The 16,489-nt window shown below is 40.9% G+C and overlaps 1 protein-coding gene across 5 annotated transcripts in view; it reads left to right on the forward strand.

The window, feature by feature from the left end:
- Dnajb6 (DnaJ heat shock protein family (Hsp40) member B6) overlaps positions 1-16,489 on the forward strand; it is a 57,452-nt gene that overhangs the window by 18,313 nt on the left and 22,650 nt on the right. For 4 of the 5 annotated variants that reach the window (XM_048440164.3, XM_048440163.3, XM_085691086.2 and 1 more), the window contains exons 3-5: positions 4,879-4,988; positions 6,345-6,404; positions 7,465-7,575. In XM_048440164.3, the coding sequence (XP_048296121.3) occupies positions 4,879-4,988; positions 6,345-6,404; positions 7,465-7,575 (281 nt within the window). Of the gene's footprint in view, positions 1-4,878; positions 4,989-6,344; positions 6,405-7,464; positions 7,576-9,947; positions 10,053-11,225; positions 11,649-16,489 lie in introns of those variants that run through there. The other variant, XM_048440166.3, reaches the window with a different exon arrangement.

The following is a 16,489-nucleotide window of genomic DNA, read 5'->3' on the forward strand; positions in this document are numbered from 1 at the left end:
AGTTATTCTATTACCAGTGAAAACTCAGGAGTCTGATATTGGAGCAAAAACCTGATAGAGCAAGAAAGCAGCAGAGGATCAACTAGCTGACCTGCTCTCCACACTTCCCAGATTAAAAAGTGTGAAAAATTCATGCCCCCTCCCCGCCTGTGTATGTCTCTGTCTTTCTGGCTACTCTATGGTTAATTCCAGTTGGCTAGTGGCTGACTCTGCTCCCCTAGTTCAAGATTTTTTATTAGAATAGTCTCCAGTGTGATCAAAAATTCTGCAACATCCCCCCCCCCTTTTAAGAGGAAAGGTTTTTAATTAACAAAATAAAACTATATACAGTAAGAACAATTATCAAGTAAGAAGTACATTCACAGTGTTCAGTCTATTTGTATTTTGCAAATTTGGAGAAAAAGCTCTTATCAATTTCATCTTGTTGAATCCAATGTTTTATACCTAAGCTGCTTTCCACCATGACTTGTATTATCAACCCAAAATATCTTTTTAGACCTTAAAGCATTTCTTTGATAAACAACTTAAGCTTTTATTTCTCTCGGCCTTATAAACTCTACATCTCTCGTAACGTTTTTTTCTGAATTTGGCAACAAAGAAAATGGTATAATTACCTAGTCTTTAATCCCATCAGAGACCCAGGAAGCATAAAATATTACCCAAGTAAACAGAAAATGCATTGGAAACAACTTCCTAAACTATATAAATGACAGAAGCAGCTGGCTGCCTGGATAGTCATGCAAGGTGTTCTTCTGCAACATTGGGATATCCTCCTTGGGCCTACAGGCCTAGAATACCTGACAGACTTTTCTGTGAGGTAGGAATTTGGAAGGACTGTCCTACTTTGTCTTGGCAAAGATCAGCAGTAACCTTCTTTTTTGTCTTCCTTGTACAATTTGAACAGCAGTTCAGCAGTTGAGGCAAGGGCAGTTTCTTGTCCAGTGGCTAACTTTGCCATAATGAAAGCCAACTCAAATATGAAGGTTCTTCAATGTCCACCATCCTTTTTTGAAGTAAATTGGTACTTCCAGGAGCAGATGTGACTCACTGTCAATGAAAAGCCTTATTTTATTAAAACACCTTAAATGTCATATTCTATAGGTCTCTAAAGTGTTTGAAGACCATCCATATAAAATACATGTTTGCTCTTGGAAACATACCTAATATGGCTACAAATTTGATTGTTAGAGATTACTACTGACCTGTATTCTTAACTCTCCTAAATAGACTGTAATAATAGCTATCAAGGACTAGAACTTTACATTTTTAAATGAGCTATATAAGTACAATATCTTAAACAATATATATATATAATATGTTATAACAAAAGTAACCTTAAATTTGTATCACTATACAAAAATACCTTAAATGTAAAATATTTGAGACTAGTTGCTTTTTAGTTTAAAAGTCGATTCAGTAATCTACCTTTATCTTTTCGTTCTATATTTCCTCTTCCTTTTCAGAAAGACATCCCTGAATCTAACTTCCTTTGCTTAGTCCCCCCCTCAATCCCCGAATGACCAATAACAACTTGCAACCAACCCCCTCAACGATGATTGATAAGCATCCAAAATCCACCGAATGACCAAAACTTCACCCCACCTCTTGGAAATGTAGGCATCATGTTCTTAAAATTCCTTTCTTTAAGCATCTTTAAGGGGACCCTGAGAAAATTGACATAATGGTCAAGTCCTTGGAGAGTTAGATGTTACCCAATTTCAGTATGATAGGACTGTGCAGGACTTCTCTGAAGTTCTGGCTGGAGTAGTCTGAGGCTAGACCGTCTTTAATTTTTTGATTATTTTGAGACAGAGTTTCTCTGTGTAGCTTTAGAGCCTGTCCTGGAACTCACTATAGACCAGACTGGTCTTAAAACAACAGAGATCTGCCTGCCTTTGCCTCCCCAAGTACCCCACCACTTGGCTCCCTCCCTCCCTCCCTCCCTCCCTCCTCCCAGGTTTTCTCTGTGTAACAGCTTTGGCATCTGTCCTGGAATTCTCTTTGTCCACCAGGCTGGCCTTGAATTCACAGAGATCTACCACCCTTTGTAGATCTCTGTCTCCTTAGTGCTGGGATTAAAGGTGTGTACCACCATGCCTGACTGTGTTATCTTTTAATAGTGAAGATTTTTTTTTGTGCCTGATCAAATGAAAGACATATGTTAGTGTTTTTAATTGTTCTGCATGCCAGAAGAAGGAAACAGATCTTATTACAGATGGTTGTGAGCCATTATGTGGTTGCTGGGAATTGAACTCAGGACCTTTGGAAGAACAGTGCTTTTAACTGCTGAGCCATTTATCTCCCCTGCCCTGCCATTTGTTAGTCTATAGGTTAGTTTAAATTGAATGATCTCCTGTTTGAACTATCACAAAGGGTCAAAAGGTCTCTCCTGTTTTTAATCTAATCTGTATCAGTCTTGATATCCATAGCTTTTCTCCTGTGGAAACAAAAGGAGAACCTCTTTCACAATGTATTACATCCTGGTTTCCATTCTGATGTTAATACATCATTATAATATACAGACTGATTTAATTTGGCAGTTTTTTTCTACTAACTAGTGTCTCCTCAGCTGTCTTTTCTTACTAATACAAAAAAAAATTTATAATTAGCAAAACATCATGTAATCTCTATCTGGGGTCTTTAGTACTCATTTCTGTTTATTAAGCATATCTTGTAAGTACAGTCACATCTTTCAATAACTGCTTATCCTGTAGGAGCGTGTAATATACCTGTAATATGTTTTGTGTAATATACAAAAAACTTTATTAAATACACTTGCAGGAGCATTGTTAGTCTTAATTTGTACAGGTAATCCCATAATGACCATAACTTCTAATAAATGTACACTTACAGAATCAGCTTTTTCAGAACATAAAGCAGTTAGTTGCCTGTTGAAATCCTCAATATACATATCTATGGTATGGTGCTTACTTTAATTTTCCAAACTCTGCAAAAATTTGAAACATGCATTTGCCCATTTGCCAAATTTCTTCTTTGGGTACCCTTTGGGTTACTTCCTGTAGTAACATTTTGTTATAATTTGTTTTATAATTTCCTTAGCTTGTTGCCAAGTGATAGAAAAATCTTTCTCAAACCTATGGTTTTATTTTTGTTTTTTAAGATGAATTTCTGAAGCTTCTAGCATATTTCCTACCAATAGGTGGTCAATTTCATCATTACTGTGTTAAAGGATCATGGAGATCCACTATCGGTTCTATTATGTGTTATATACAATGGATGACTTTTTATTTTTCTTTTTTTGGTTTATTTAACTTTTTTTTAAAATATGCATTGATGTGAAGGTGTGGGATTCCCTGGAACTGGAGTTACAGACAGTTGTGAGCTGCCATGTGGGTACTGGGAATTGAACCTGGGTTCTCTGGAAGAGCAGCCAGTGCTCTTAACCACTGAGCCATCTCAACAGCCTCCACAATGGATGATTTCTATTTCTGCTTACTTGTAGTTGAATAAATTACAAAGTTGGATTATGCATCATGTAGAGTAAATACAGTGGTTTCAACTTATGAAACAACTCTTCATACTGAGAGACTCAATTAAGAGACTCTAATTCTCACTTTTGAATGGAGTCTTAAAAGCTTTGAGTCACTTATTTTTCCTGCCTTAGAAAACCTACCTTTCAGCCAGGTGGTTAGTGGCGCACACCTTTAATCCCAGCACTTGGTGGGCAGAGCAGGCAGATAGATCTGAGTTGGAGTGAGTTCTAGGACAGTTTCCAAAGCTACACAGAAAAACCCTGTCTCCAAAAACAAAACAAAACAAAAAAGCAAAAAACACACAAACCTGCCTTTCCTGATTTACTTGGATCAATATAGAATGTAGGGACTCTGGAAGTTAGTGTTCCTTGAACAGTGTGAGGCAGGATCCAGTTCTTTTTATAAACTGAAGTCTCTTGCTTGTGGGATATTTGCTCCAAGTTGCTACCAAGGAGATGACTGCAAGCTCATTTTCTGCCCATAGTGAGGTGATTTCAGCATTAGTAAAAGGTACCACAATTTTTTTTTGGGTCTATTTCTGCTAATTGAAGTCTCAATTTTCCTTTCAAAATCATTAATTATTTTACTCTATTTGTGTGCCAAAAATATTCATTCTAAAATATCTTCTCTCTTCATAAGAATTCCTGTGAAGAGAATGCTTAGAAGGTAAAGTGCAATCAAATTCTGGATCCAGGAGATACATGTGGGTCCTTTAATTTCTTTTCCAGAGCCAATTCTCTTCCTCAATCTCCCCTCCCCCCTTTTGTCTATCAACCAGGCTGGCCTCGCTCATACCACCCCAGGCTCCAGAGCCAGTTCTTGAACTATTTAAGTCCTTATCACCTTGTAAGTTTTGAAATAAATTGATTCATTCTTGAATTGTCAAACCAGTATGGGCCATAGCCAGCTAATATCATCTAGCAATTTTTGAAAAGTCATTAGTAGTGCTAAAGCTATTTTCTTGGTTTAAGGGTGTGTGCCCCCTTTTTTTGTTTGTTTTCTTCCTTTGAGACAGGGTTTCTCTGTAGCTTTGAAGCCTGTCCTGGAACTGCTCTTCTAGACCAGGTTGGCCTCAAACTCACAGGGATCCGCCTGTCTCTGCCCTCCCTGAAGTGCTGGGATTAAAGATGTGTACCATCACCGCCGGACTTACTATTTTTTTCTCTCTCCTTGCCTTTTTTTTGAGACAGTGTCTCACCGTGTGTAGCCGTGACTGGCCTGGAACTCACTGTGTAGATGAAATTGATCTCAAGGCACAGAACAGACTCTTGCACTTTGCCTCTCAGTGCTGGGATTAACAGTCTACACTACCACACCCAGCTGCTTATTATAGTAAAGTTTTATGGACTTCATGTGTGCTCATCCACCCATTTCATCTTTCCAGGTATCGGAAACAGGCACTTAAATGGCATCCGGACAAAAATCCTGAAAATAAAGAAGAAGCAGAGCGGAAATTCAAGCAAGTAGCTGAGGCATATGAGGTGTTATCGGATGGTAAGTCTGAGCTTGAGAAGTCTGACTTTGAGAGGGGCTTTGAAAGGACAGGCCTTTCCAGAGAGCAGAACACAGACACAGGATTTCTTTTTCCCACCTAGATTGCTCCCCTTTTCCAAAGGTTTTAATTTTCCTGTGGCCTTGCATCTGGTGCAGTTAACCAGCGGTGCTTGGGAGTTATAGGCTGTGGGAAGATTTTCCTAGGGCTGTAGTTGAGAGGGAGAGGTTGGGTTTAAGAACTCTTGTGTCCATTCCTGATCATCTTGACCTTGTCTATATTGTTTTACTGAAGGAGGACTTTATTAATGGGATTTTACTACTTGTATCATTTAGACTTTGATTCCCTTCTTTATATCTAGAGCATAGGAATTAGGAGAAGGGTTGTGTTTTGCAATTAAGTGAAGGATTGATTAGCTGTCAGTTAGGGGCAGCCATCAAGTTCGTGTTTATGTTAAAGGAAAGATTTTGCATCTACAAGGGCTGGGGACAGAGACTGGAAAAGTACTGCCCACATCCTAAGCACTATCCTGCTAGGTGGTCTGGCATGAGTCAAGGCAGAGACTTGACTTGAAAGGGTTAGGTACGAATTCACTAACCACAGGAAACAACAAATAGGTTACTATCTTTAAAAATCTGTTTTTAGAAGGAACCTGAGGTAAAACTCACCACACCAGCTTACTGCATACAACCCCTTGCATTTTCTGTACTCTGACGTGTTCTCTGTTTTCTCACTTTTAAAGGCAGTTCAGGAAACTACTTCACAAGTATCAATTTTTTTTTACTTATAAAGACACTGATAACAGAAATCCTACAAATTTGGTCTTAATACTGTTGGGACTTTTGAGCTCTTGTGGCTGGAGCCTGGGCCCCAGAGCTTGTGCCACTGTTTTTATAAGGGCTCTTATTACAAATGGGTGGCTCTTACTTTGTTTCCCCTGTTGTAGAATGAGACTTTTCGGGAAGACAAAAAAATGAATACAAGTGGCAGCTGTGCTTTTGCTGTCCTACTCTGGGAGTGCAAAGGCATCAGGGTGTGTGTGGATACCAGCACAACACCTGTGAGCTACCTGTGCCTTGCACAGACAGTCTCCTCTTAGGGAGTGTGCTTATTTGCTTTCTACACTACTCTTAACGCTCCCTGGAATTTGTATTGTAGTAAATCAACTCCAAGCATTTGTAGCACTTAAAAGTTTGCCAACTAGTGTTTCAGGAAAGAGAGGAGAGTTAAGTAAGTCTCCTGCCTCTTTTCTATTAAACTCTGAACCTAGATTTAAAACTTGGGAGAAGTACGGACTGAATTTTAAGGGTTTGAAAGAACTTTCCCATAATAACCTTTTTTTTCTCTTAAATTTAAAGCTAAAAAGCGGGACATCTATGACAAATACGGCAAAGAAGGATTAAATGGTGGAGGAGGAGGTATGTCAATGGACTTTCTTTTTGAAGACATAGGTCTTGACCAAGTTGTCCTTATTTGTTGGGTTTATGTGGTTTGTACCTTGTATTATCATCAATACAGATTAGCCCAGAGAGTGGTAAATTTGGGTAGACATAGAGAAATGCTTATAATCTCAACACCTTGGGAGACTGAGGCAGCACAGTGCCTGTCAATTGAGAGCCTGCCTTTTGGGTTTCAGGTCACCGTGTGTGATTATAGTCCTTGTGTTTTGCCTCCTTAAAGGGAAAAAGAGAAGAAAAGAACTGAACCAAAAGAGACTATCTTAGATAGGAGCTTTGAGAGGTTAGGGCCAGCCTGCTTCTTTTACATAGTGAGACCTTTCCACACATTTGTCAAATTAGGATGTTTATGTTGAGGTATGTATTATGATTAGATAACCTTACTGTGTTTTTATCAGTGAACCTATTTAGGTTTAAGCTGCCTGTCTTATGAAAATGGTGCTCAGTAGATGAGTTGCTTTATCTTGGTCCTTAGTTAGAATTCTTGCTGTGGAGAGGCTGGAGAGATGGTTCAGTGGTTAAGAGCACTGGCTGCTCTTCCAAATTCAGCAACCTCATGGTGGCTCACTGCCGTCTCTATGTAATAAGATCTGGTGCCTTTTTCTGGCCTACAGGGATACATGCAGACAGAACACCGTATACCCAATTGACAAATAAATCTTTTTTTAAAAAAAGCTTTGACCTAATATGCACAAATTGTACCTATGGAGAAATTGGTGGAGTAAACATATTATTGGCTTTGACTTTCATAAGCCTTTATGATTAATGGACAATGATTTATTCACATGTTTTGGAGATGGAAGCAGTTCTGTAGACAGACTGGGAAAGAATTAGGCCTGCACACTCAATATAGTCAATGCTTGGCAAGTACAGTTAGCATCAATAGGGCTTGTGATGTTCAGAATCCCAGATGTATGGAATATGTTCTCTTTTAGACCATGAAGCATACAACGATTGACGAACAAATGTTCCTTAGAAATGCCAGAATTCAAAGGCTAAACACTTTACTGTGCTTGTATAGGTGGAAGTCATTTCGACAGTCCGTTTGAGTTTGGCTTCACATTCCGGAATCCAGATGACGTCTTCAGGGAATTTTTTGGTGGAAGAGACCCGTTTTCATTTGACTTCTTTGGTAAGTAACTACTTCGGGCCATCCTTTTGTCTGGCTTGGTGAGGTCTTGTGTGCCCTTTGCACTTAATACTGTGCCATGTTACTAACCTCTATTTTTACAGACCAGTGGAATCAGTTATTTTCTGCCAGTCTTTTCAGAGCTTTTGAATTTGTGACTTCAGCAATAAGAGTTTAGTGTATTTTTTCCCCCTTCCATGTGTATTGTTGAATTTCAGTTCATTTGTTTTTGCCCTCCAGTGAATTCGTGTTTGGGACAGGACAGGATGTTGGAAATCTGATCTTAAATGTTTCATCTTTTTTTTTTTTTTTTTTTTTTTTTTTTTAAAGAATTTTATTTCTTGCTTGTGGTATTAAGGATTTGAACCCAGGACCTTGGATATACTGATGTCTCTTAGCACTAAGCTACCACCACTCCACGAGCTAGCTAGTTTGTGTAAGCATCACAGGCTCCATAAACATAGCCTTTTCTAACTTACTGCAGTCAACTTTGGAGTTGTGAAGAAGGATTGCCTCTAGAGCAAGACAGGAGGATGATGAGGGTGATGTTGTTAAAGGAGATGGTGTTAGGTGAGCAGCTGTTGGATTGTGGGAAATAGATTCTCCCATCTTGTGCCTTGATGCCTGACCCTATGCCTTTTCCATATCTTGTTGGTTGCCAGTTACTAGCAATGTACTGTATTGTTGAGACCTATTTGAGTGTTTGACAGGGGAGGTCAGGGTTGGACGTGCGGTTGCTGCCTCTTGTCTGGGTGCACTGAGAGGGAAATACATCCTGTGTGGCTGAAGAGACTCGGACATCATCAGCAACTCCACAAGAGGAAAAAAAGACAATTTTGTCTACCAGTAATACCAGAAGGGAGACAGGTGGGAGCCCTGCAGCATGACTTGTTGTGGGTGTGAAGAGGAACAAGTTACCCTGGATCTGGTAGGTTTTAGACTTTTCATGTTGTGATCCTGTTTGTGCCTGCGTGCATTTGATTGATTTTCTATCTTGCATTCCCTTGGGAAGGAAAGCAGTGAATGTGTCAGCATGCTCATTTCTAACTGAAATGAAATAGGAGTAAGGTCTTAGGAGTAGGAGAAAGGTTGCTGCGAGTGAAGTTAGGGATTGTTTAATAGAACATACAGAAGGTTCCCTTCAAACAAATTAGTAAGTGTGAGGCCAATAACACAAAGATTGTGGGGCATTTAAAATTACAGAGTAAGGAATAACCCATTAGTAGTATATAATATGAATATGGCTCAGCAGGTAAAGACATCTATCACCAAACGGGACCTGAATTTGGTGCTTGAGTATTTGTACATACTTCAGACAAAGCAATGAGTAATTTTAAGTAGGATAGAAGTGAACATTATTGTATCCTTTGTTGAATGTTGAAGTGCAGATGTAATTCTAAGAAAACTAAAACCAGCTAGATGTGATCATGCCCAGCTGTAGGACCAGCTCTTGAACAGCATACTGCGTTCCAAGGCAGCCTACCCTGCCTTGCAGTACTCTGTCTCAAGGAGCAAAAACAACAATAAAAAGTTAGCCATTAGTAAATTCCACCTTGTTTGTGGTGTGACAGAATGATGTTGGATAGTCTGTTCTGATGTCCTTGCTGAGTAGAACAGCTTGTTTTCTGCAGCTTGGCCATTAATAAGATGAAGGACGCATACTTTCCTTTTTCTCAGGAGGTTAGGCATCTCCTTGATAAAGAAAAATTGAAGCCTGTTGTGCGGTACACATTTTTATAATTCAGAACTTGGGAAACGGAGGCAGAAAAATCATGAATTTGAGACCGTTCAAGGCTACATAGTGGGTTTTTGTTTTTTGGAGTCAGGACTTCTCTGTGTTACTGTCTTGGAACTTGCCCTGTAGACCAGGCTGACTTCTAACTCACAGAGATGATTCCCCTCTGCCTCTTCCTCCCCGGTGCTGGTATTAAAGATGAACAGCACCATGCCTGACTACATAAGTCTTTTAAACAACAACAAAGGACTAAAAACAACTCAAATCTCATCTGGGTGGATGTTAGTGGTGGATGCTTGCCTAGTATTTATGAACCCTGGATTCTCTTCCTAGCATTGTCACAGAAAAGAAGTTTTGAGCATGCCCACATGCTCGTTCCTTTTTAGTGAATTACATGGTTCGTGATTGTTTTCCTTGAGAAAAAGAATCTGACACTCCATCCAGCCTTTGGACAGCTCTTTTATTTTGAAGGTATATAGTAGAGCTTTTAATTAGATAAGCTGAAGTTTTTATCAGTAGTGCAAGAATGTATTAGGCTTGCTGAGGTCTGTTCTGTCTTAGGTATTGGTCAGGTAGGCACTTCCTTCCTGAATTGCCTTGACGAGTGTGGCAGTGATACTTCTTCAATCCGTTCTTGTAGGTCTTCTAGGGGACTTCCATTTTCAGGCAGTAAGGATTTTCGCACAGGAAAAGAAGCTACTCCATGGCTACTACGTGTATGAGGTGACGGTGCAGCCTGCTGGTGGTATGTGGAGTGCAGACTGGGTCCTTCATGCAGGGCTGGGGACCTAGTGCATGGCCAGCAGCATCCAGAGTCTTTGTAAACCCAGTTACAGTCTGTTGATATTAGCCAGTTAATTTTTACTTTAAAGTTTTATACACCCAACTTCTATATTCCTCCTATATTTTTGGGGAGGGGTTTGGTTTTTCAGAGTAGTTCTAGATCTATTATAAATACGCTGGATATAGTAAAATGTAGTGTGCTTGTTTTAGCTACTGGGAGACTGAGACAGAAGGTTCCTGAGTTTGAGGCTATTTCAGTTTTATAGACCTAATCCCTCTCCCTTTTCTGTCTCCCCAAAAGTCATTTTTAAGATTTTGTTTTAAAGCATAGTCCAGGCTGTTCCTGTATTCCTGGTCAGCCTTCCATGTGCTGGGATTGATCACACAATGTCCTTACGTTCGGTTGTAAGGTACTGTTGAGCTAGCTATACTGTACTCAACTTTTTCAGGTCTCTTACTCTGGTGATGGGGTCCTCAGATTTAGAGACCTAGAGCAGGAAGATGCTTTGGGATCCTGCAGGAGATGAAACACCTTTCTCTGTGATCAGCTGCTTTTTCAGGGAGGCCTATATAGTGGTCCACAAGGAGCTCAGTAGTGGAGGGGATGTATGTGGAATGGCCTTTATATTTCCCAGACTATGGATCTCATCCACAAATGAGCCTTTCCTGAAATATTGATAGAAACAGGATGTGTATTAATTTGAATTAGGATGATCTATCTCTTCATGTGTTTTACTAACCCAGAACAGCACTACTTGTGTCCTGGTTATGTAAACCTGGTAGTGTAAGACCGACAGTTACCCCGTAGTGGTCTTTTGATTCTTATTAGTCATGGCAGGAAGTATCTCTTAGAGAACTATGGGTTGCACGCCACATTTTATTTTCATTCTCACTTTAGAACGTCCAAACTGCCTTTGTCGTTGTTGGCAGAGGAACTTTCCTCTCCCTTGACCACTTAGTATGTTCTTTCTTCACAAAGTCTTGTCAACTCTGGGGAAGGAAGGAGTAGGCTACTGGAAAAGCCCTTGGTGAGGAGAACCTTGGAAAGAGACCTTTTTGGGGGAGGGCGATTGTGTGGAGGGTAATTTTCTGAGCCATAAATTTACTGTAGTGAGTCAGTCATTTTACTCCCCAGGATTCGAGGAAGTGGCCAGTGAGGACTTGGAGCCTAGTGAAGAACTAGACCAGCCCTGTTTTGAGGAGTCAGTAGAAGACGCCCTGAGTGACGAGCACAGTGAGGTTTTGGATGTGATATCCAGTGAGGAGCTGGACCTTAGTGAAGATGAGTCAAGTGAAGGCTGTAGCTGGGGCCAGGGCGGACTTCTCAGTGAGGACCTGGACCTCGTCTCCAGCGAGGAGGAAGCCAGTCTCGGGGATGCCGAGGAGCTCAGCGAGGAATGTGAGGAGCTGCTGAGCGAGGAGGAGCACAGTGGGCCGGAACCCGAGGCGCTGCTTGTTCAACAATAAACAGAAAGAAATGGCCTGGGTCTCTGTTTCATAAGAAGATTTATTTTATTTAAAGTTTATCTAGAATAAAAAGAAATTGCTTCTATCACCACCATGTTGTATGTGGTCAGATTCCCAGAGTTGACCTGAGGACCAGGGAGGGGTCCAGATGCTCCAGGCCAACCTTCTTTGTAGGATGACTGGGCTAGCAGCCCAGATTGCTGTAACAAAAAACTCATTCGTAGTGGTTAAACAACAAACTTCTCAGTGTGCAGGTCCAAGGTAAAGGTATGCCAGTGTCTCCCCTAGCTGAAGCAGTGTGCAGGTCCAAGGTAAAGGTATGCCAGTGTCTCCCCTAGCTGAAGCAGATGTGCTGTGGGCAGCTCTCTGGTGACTCTGCACACCATCTCCCAGTTCAGTTTCTCCTGTGACCATGATGATTCCTGGTCCATGAGTTCATTTGATCCTGGTTACTTCAGGGAGATAGCTGCTAGTAGGAGTTCTGCAAGACTCTCAGTTGCTTAGGTTTAAATCCTAGCCTATAGTTTAGGAGCTTATAATAAACTAAGAAGTTTATTACTAAACTGGGGATGTTCGAAAAGTTGAAAGTTAGAAAAACTTCCATCAGAGTGGAAGCAACAGAACAGATGGCTTAATACTGCGTGTGGTTTGTTGATTACATCTTCGGCGTGATCACAGACGTCCTTAATTGCTTTAAGGATAAAGTACAATTTACTTGTGGGAATTGAGAGTAGAGGATAAGATTTTAAAGTCTATAGAAGCATGCTAGACCAATTATCTTCCAGCTAGTTATTAAATGCAACATTATTGGCTTTTAGACTACAGCTTGCCTGTATCTTTCATTGGCTTCCTTGCTTGTTCTAAAGAAAAATGGGACTGTTGAGGTGTGAGGCCACGTTAAATTAGAGCTTGATTCTAAACCATGAGGAAGGAGGATGGAGGCTGCTTTGATGTTTGGAATGAACTGGGTGACTTCAAGAGTGTTGAATGAAATAGAGGATGTGATATTTGAAGTTTTTTTTTTTTTTTTTTTTTGAGGCTTATGTTCTTTACTTTTGGAGCCTGACACCTGGCCGGCCACTCTCACAGTATTCTTGAGGTTTCCATGTACTTTTTGAGATTTTTCTGTAGCATTTCCTATTCAGTATTTAACCTCCCTCTTCCAGTCAAGTGTGAAGGAAACAAGTACCTTTTTTGGTTGCATATCTAATATATTATATTTTTTTGAGATAGGGTCATTCCACGTGGCCCCACCTAGCCTGGGATTTTCTATGTGGACCAGCTAGCCTCAAACTCAATAGCCTGCCTTTGCCTTTTCCTCTCATGTACTAAGATTAAAGGGTTGGGCACCGCACTTGGCTTAGTCTACACACTTTTATATTATATTGTGTTCATGTCATCAGACAACTCGGTGGAAACTCACAGGTGAGCATAACAACCTATGGGGTTCCATGACTGTGAGTAAGTAGTTCAGCCAATTCTCAGCTTTCTGCTGTGGATTTAGGGAACAGTGGCCTTGTCTTGCCCTTTAGTTTACATTGTGGGGAAAGGTAAGCAGCAGTTTCACATATGAGAGCGAGCAGTTAGCACTGTGGGGCAGTTTCGCGATAATCCTGTCTCTCGGGCTTCTCATGAAGTAGACCAGTTGTACACAAAATCACTTAGGAGCTGAAAGTGACTGAAAATTTAACATACTTGAAGCCATCCTGGGTGCCATGTGGTTTTGTGTGATCCCTTGCTGTGGTTTTTGTTTCTGTTAGTTACGAGTAGTAATTTTTTGCATTCTTGAAATGTAAAAGATACTACTTGTAGAATTGTAGTTGCAATGAGTAAGTGCTTTAATTTGAGCTCTTAGGAAGTGGGATTAGTGTTTGCCCTGTGTGTCTCTTTAGAATGACTGCCATTTTTTTCTTTTTCTCTTAAATTTTTTTATTTTATGTGCTCTGTCTGCATATTTATGTGTTCTGTCTGCATGTATGTCTGTGTGAGGGAATCAGGTCGCTTGGAACTGGAGTTACAGACAGGTGCCGTGAATCTAACCCAGGTCCTCTGGAAAGGCATCTGGTGTTCTTAAGTGCTGAGACATCTTTCCTGGCCTGTAGTTTTCCTTTGTCTTTGCTTGTGCTTGAGAACTGGTTTCACTATATGGCCCTGGCTAGCTGAGAGTCGATGGCTGTCTTTTTGCCTCCTAATCCCTAAGATTAGGCACATGTGCAACTGCTTAGCAATTTGGGGTGAAGTAGCTCGCAGGGAATGGCCCAAGCTGGCCTTGGAAGCTCTACCTCTCTCTCAAGTGCTGGGATTTTAAATCTGGGCACCTATGTAGTATTGGTAATTTGCTTTTAAAGTAACACAGTTTATTAGATGTAAGGAATGTCATGGTGTATTGTATGCTTTTTTTGCTTGTTTTTCCCCTTGATTCTTGTCAGCTTTTATATTTGTGTGTTGCTATGGAAGCACAGGGATGGAGTGTTTGGGCCTGTGAGACACTGGTACATTCTCACTGTTGTGGAGCTGTGTTGATTGAGTACATACATGATTTTGCTCCTGGGCTTTTCCATTGGCAGTTCACACCAGCATTAGATTTGAAGCTATCAGTCCCGTAAAATTTAAACAATTTCACCAGTCTAACACATTTACTTCCTTTAGGCTTTTTGTTACGTTTTATACTACTCAATGTGTGTGTGTGGTTTTCCCCTCCCACTTAGAGATGTTTTGTTAGTCATTCTGGAGTGCTGGTTTCTTCAGTGTCAGAAAGCAGGACCGCACAAAGTTTCTCCTTAAAAACCTTTTTAAAATTTTATGTGTATGGGTGTTGCCTGCATGTTTATGGGTGAATACCTGGTGCTTGAAGAGGTCAGAAGAGGAGGGGACTCTGACCCCTGAGATAAGAATGGTTGTGAGCCAGCGCGTGTATGTGAGGGAATTGAACTCCTTGGGTACTGCTCTAACCAGCTGAACCATCTCCAGCCCCCTTTAAAAGGAATTGTTGAAGTGTGTCTGGGTGAGGGCTGTTGGAGGAGGTCAGTACATTTTGCAGTTTTCTCTATGATAATTCCAAGAATTGTACTCAAGGAGGTAGGCATTTTTTATCCACTCAGGTATCTTAGCAGCCCTTTTGTTTTCATTCTTTGAGACAGGGTCTTGTTATTATGTAACAACCCCAGCTAGCTTCTAACTTGTGATCTCATCAGCTTCTTGAGTGTTACTAGAGAATACACATATTTTAACAGATTTTATTTATTTACTATGTATGCAATGTTCTGTATGCCTGCATGCCTGAAGAGGGCACCAGGTCTCATTACCAATGGTTGTGGCTGCTGGGAATTGAACTCAGGATCTCTGTAAGAACAATCAGTGCTCTTAACCTCTGAGCCATCTCTCCAGCCCCACCTAACATATGTTAAGCAAGTGCTCCACCACTGAGGTACACTGCAGACCCCAGATAATCCAGAGCAGTAATTAAGGAGAAATTGCAGGTTACAACCCTTGAGTTTAGTATAAATGGGCCCTTTTATTTTTTTTTTGTATCCTTACAAAAACAATAACAAAATAAAAACATAATTGGAGCAAGCATAAGCTCCTTAGCTAATAGAAACACTTGCTGTGCGGGCCTGATGACTTGCTACATCCATGGAAACATTGTGTACACAGAAGTAAGATTAAAAACTTGGTTAGTTTTAGATAGACTGTGGAGAATTTTTCTTGCTAATGATGTGGGTTGACCCCAGCTTGTGAATTATCATTTAATGTGTTTTTTGATGCTTTTAATTGTGGTGACAGTCTAGAATATCAGAGCCTTAGGCTGGCTTCAAACTTAGCTATGTTGCCAGTGCCTGAGCATCTGGTTTCCCTGCCTTTTCTAAGTGCTGGGTTCACAGTTGGTGGGCATGGGACATAAGGCTTTGTACTAAACTCTAGTCTAGATATTTTAGATACTTTTTTTTTTAAATACAGGGTCTTGCCAGGTGGTGGTGGCAAGCACCAGCACTCAGGAGGTAGAGGCAGGCGGATCTCCATGAGTTCCAGGAGCCAGCCTGGTCTACAAGAAGAGCTAGTTCCAGGACAGGCTCCAAATCTACAGAGAAACCCTGTCTTGGGAGAAGGAAAAAAAAAAAGACATTTCACAGTCACAGTTCAGACAGCCCTTTACTCCGTTTGTTTGCCATGTATTAAACCTCCCTGCCTTGAGGCTAGGGCAGAGCAGTTCCTGTTGGACACAAGAAGTTTCTTTCATCTAACCATGTCAGACCTTGGAAGAAGCTAGCTGACATGGACTGTTGAGTCCTGATTTCTTGAACTCAGCTTTAGGCAGAGCTGTGTAATAATTGGTCTTAATAGTAAAAACCCGGAGTCAGATGTCGGGGTCCATGCTGAAAGATGAGAGAAGGAGCCAGCCAGTAGAGAGACCTTTTACCTCTACTGAATCCTCAGACCAAAGTGGCCAGATCCTGTCTCAGACCGAATGGTGTCTCTGTGAAACCTATGATTGAATCCTGAGCCTTGTCTCCTCCTGCCTTATTCCTTTCTCTGCCCAGCCATACACTTTTCATCACCACCTCCCTCGTGCTGGGACTAAAGGTGTGAGCCATCACCACTTGGTTCTGTTTTTCTTTTAGACATACTCAGTCCATCTAAAAGTGCACCACCATTGTCTGGCCTCTGGTTGACTAGTGTCGCCAGCTTGGCGCTCTGATCTTCAAGCTTTATTTGTTAACTAAAGCACAACTAAAACAGCACCACAGAGCTGCCTGGCCAGTCTTGTTCAGAATAACCTTGACCAGTTTGTGTCTGCTCAGTGTTCATCCCCAGCTTTCTGGAGTACCCCAAGCCTTTGCTCTGGTTCCTGTGTTTTAATCCTGATTTTCCTTTTTGGAGGAATGCTTGTTATAAACCCTGTCTGGAACCAGGACTCAACTGGGATTTTATGTT

This window comes from Myodes glareolus, chromosome 6, assembly GCF_982192425.1.
Source record: "Myodes glareolus chromosome 6, mMyoGla1.1, whole genome shotgun sequence".
In the NCBI taxonomy this organism is placed as follows: Eukaryota; Metazoa; Chordata; class Mammalia; order Rodentia; family Cricetidae; genus Myodes; species Myodes glareolus.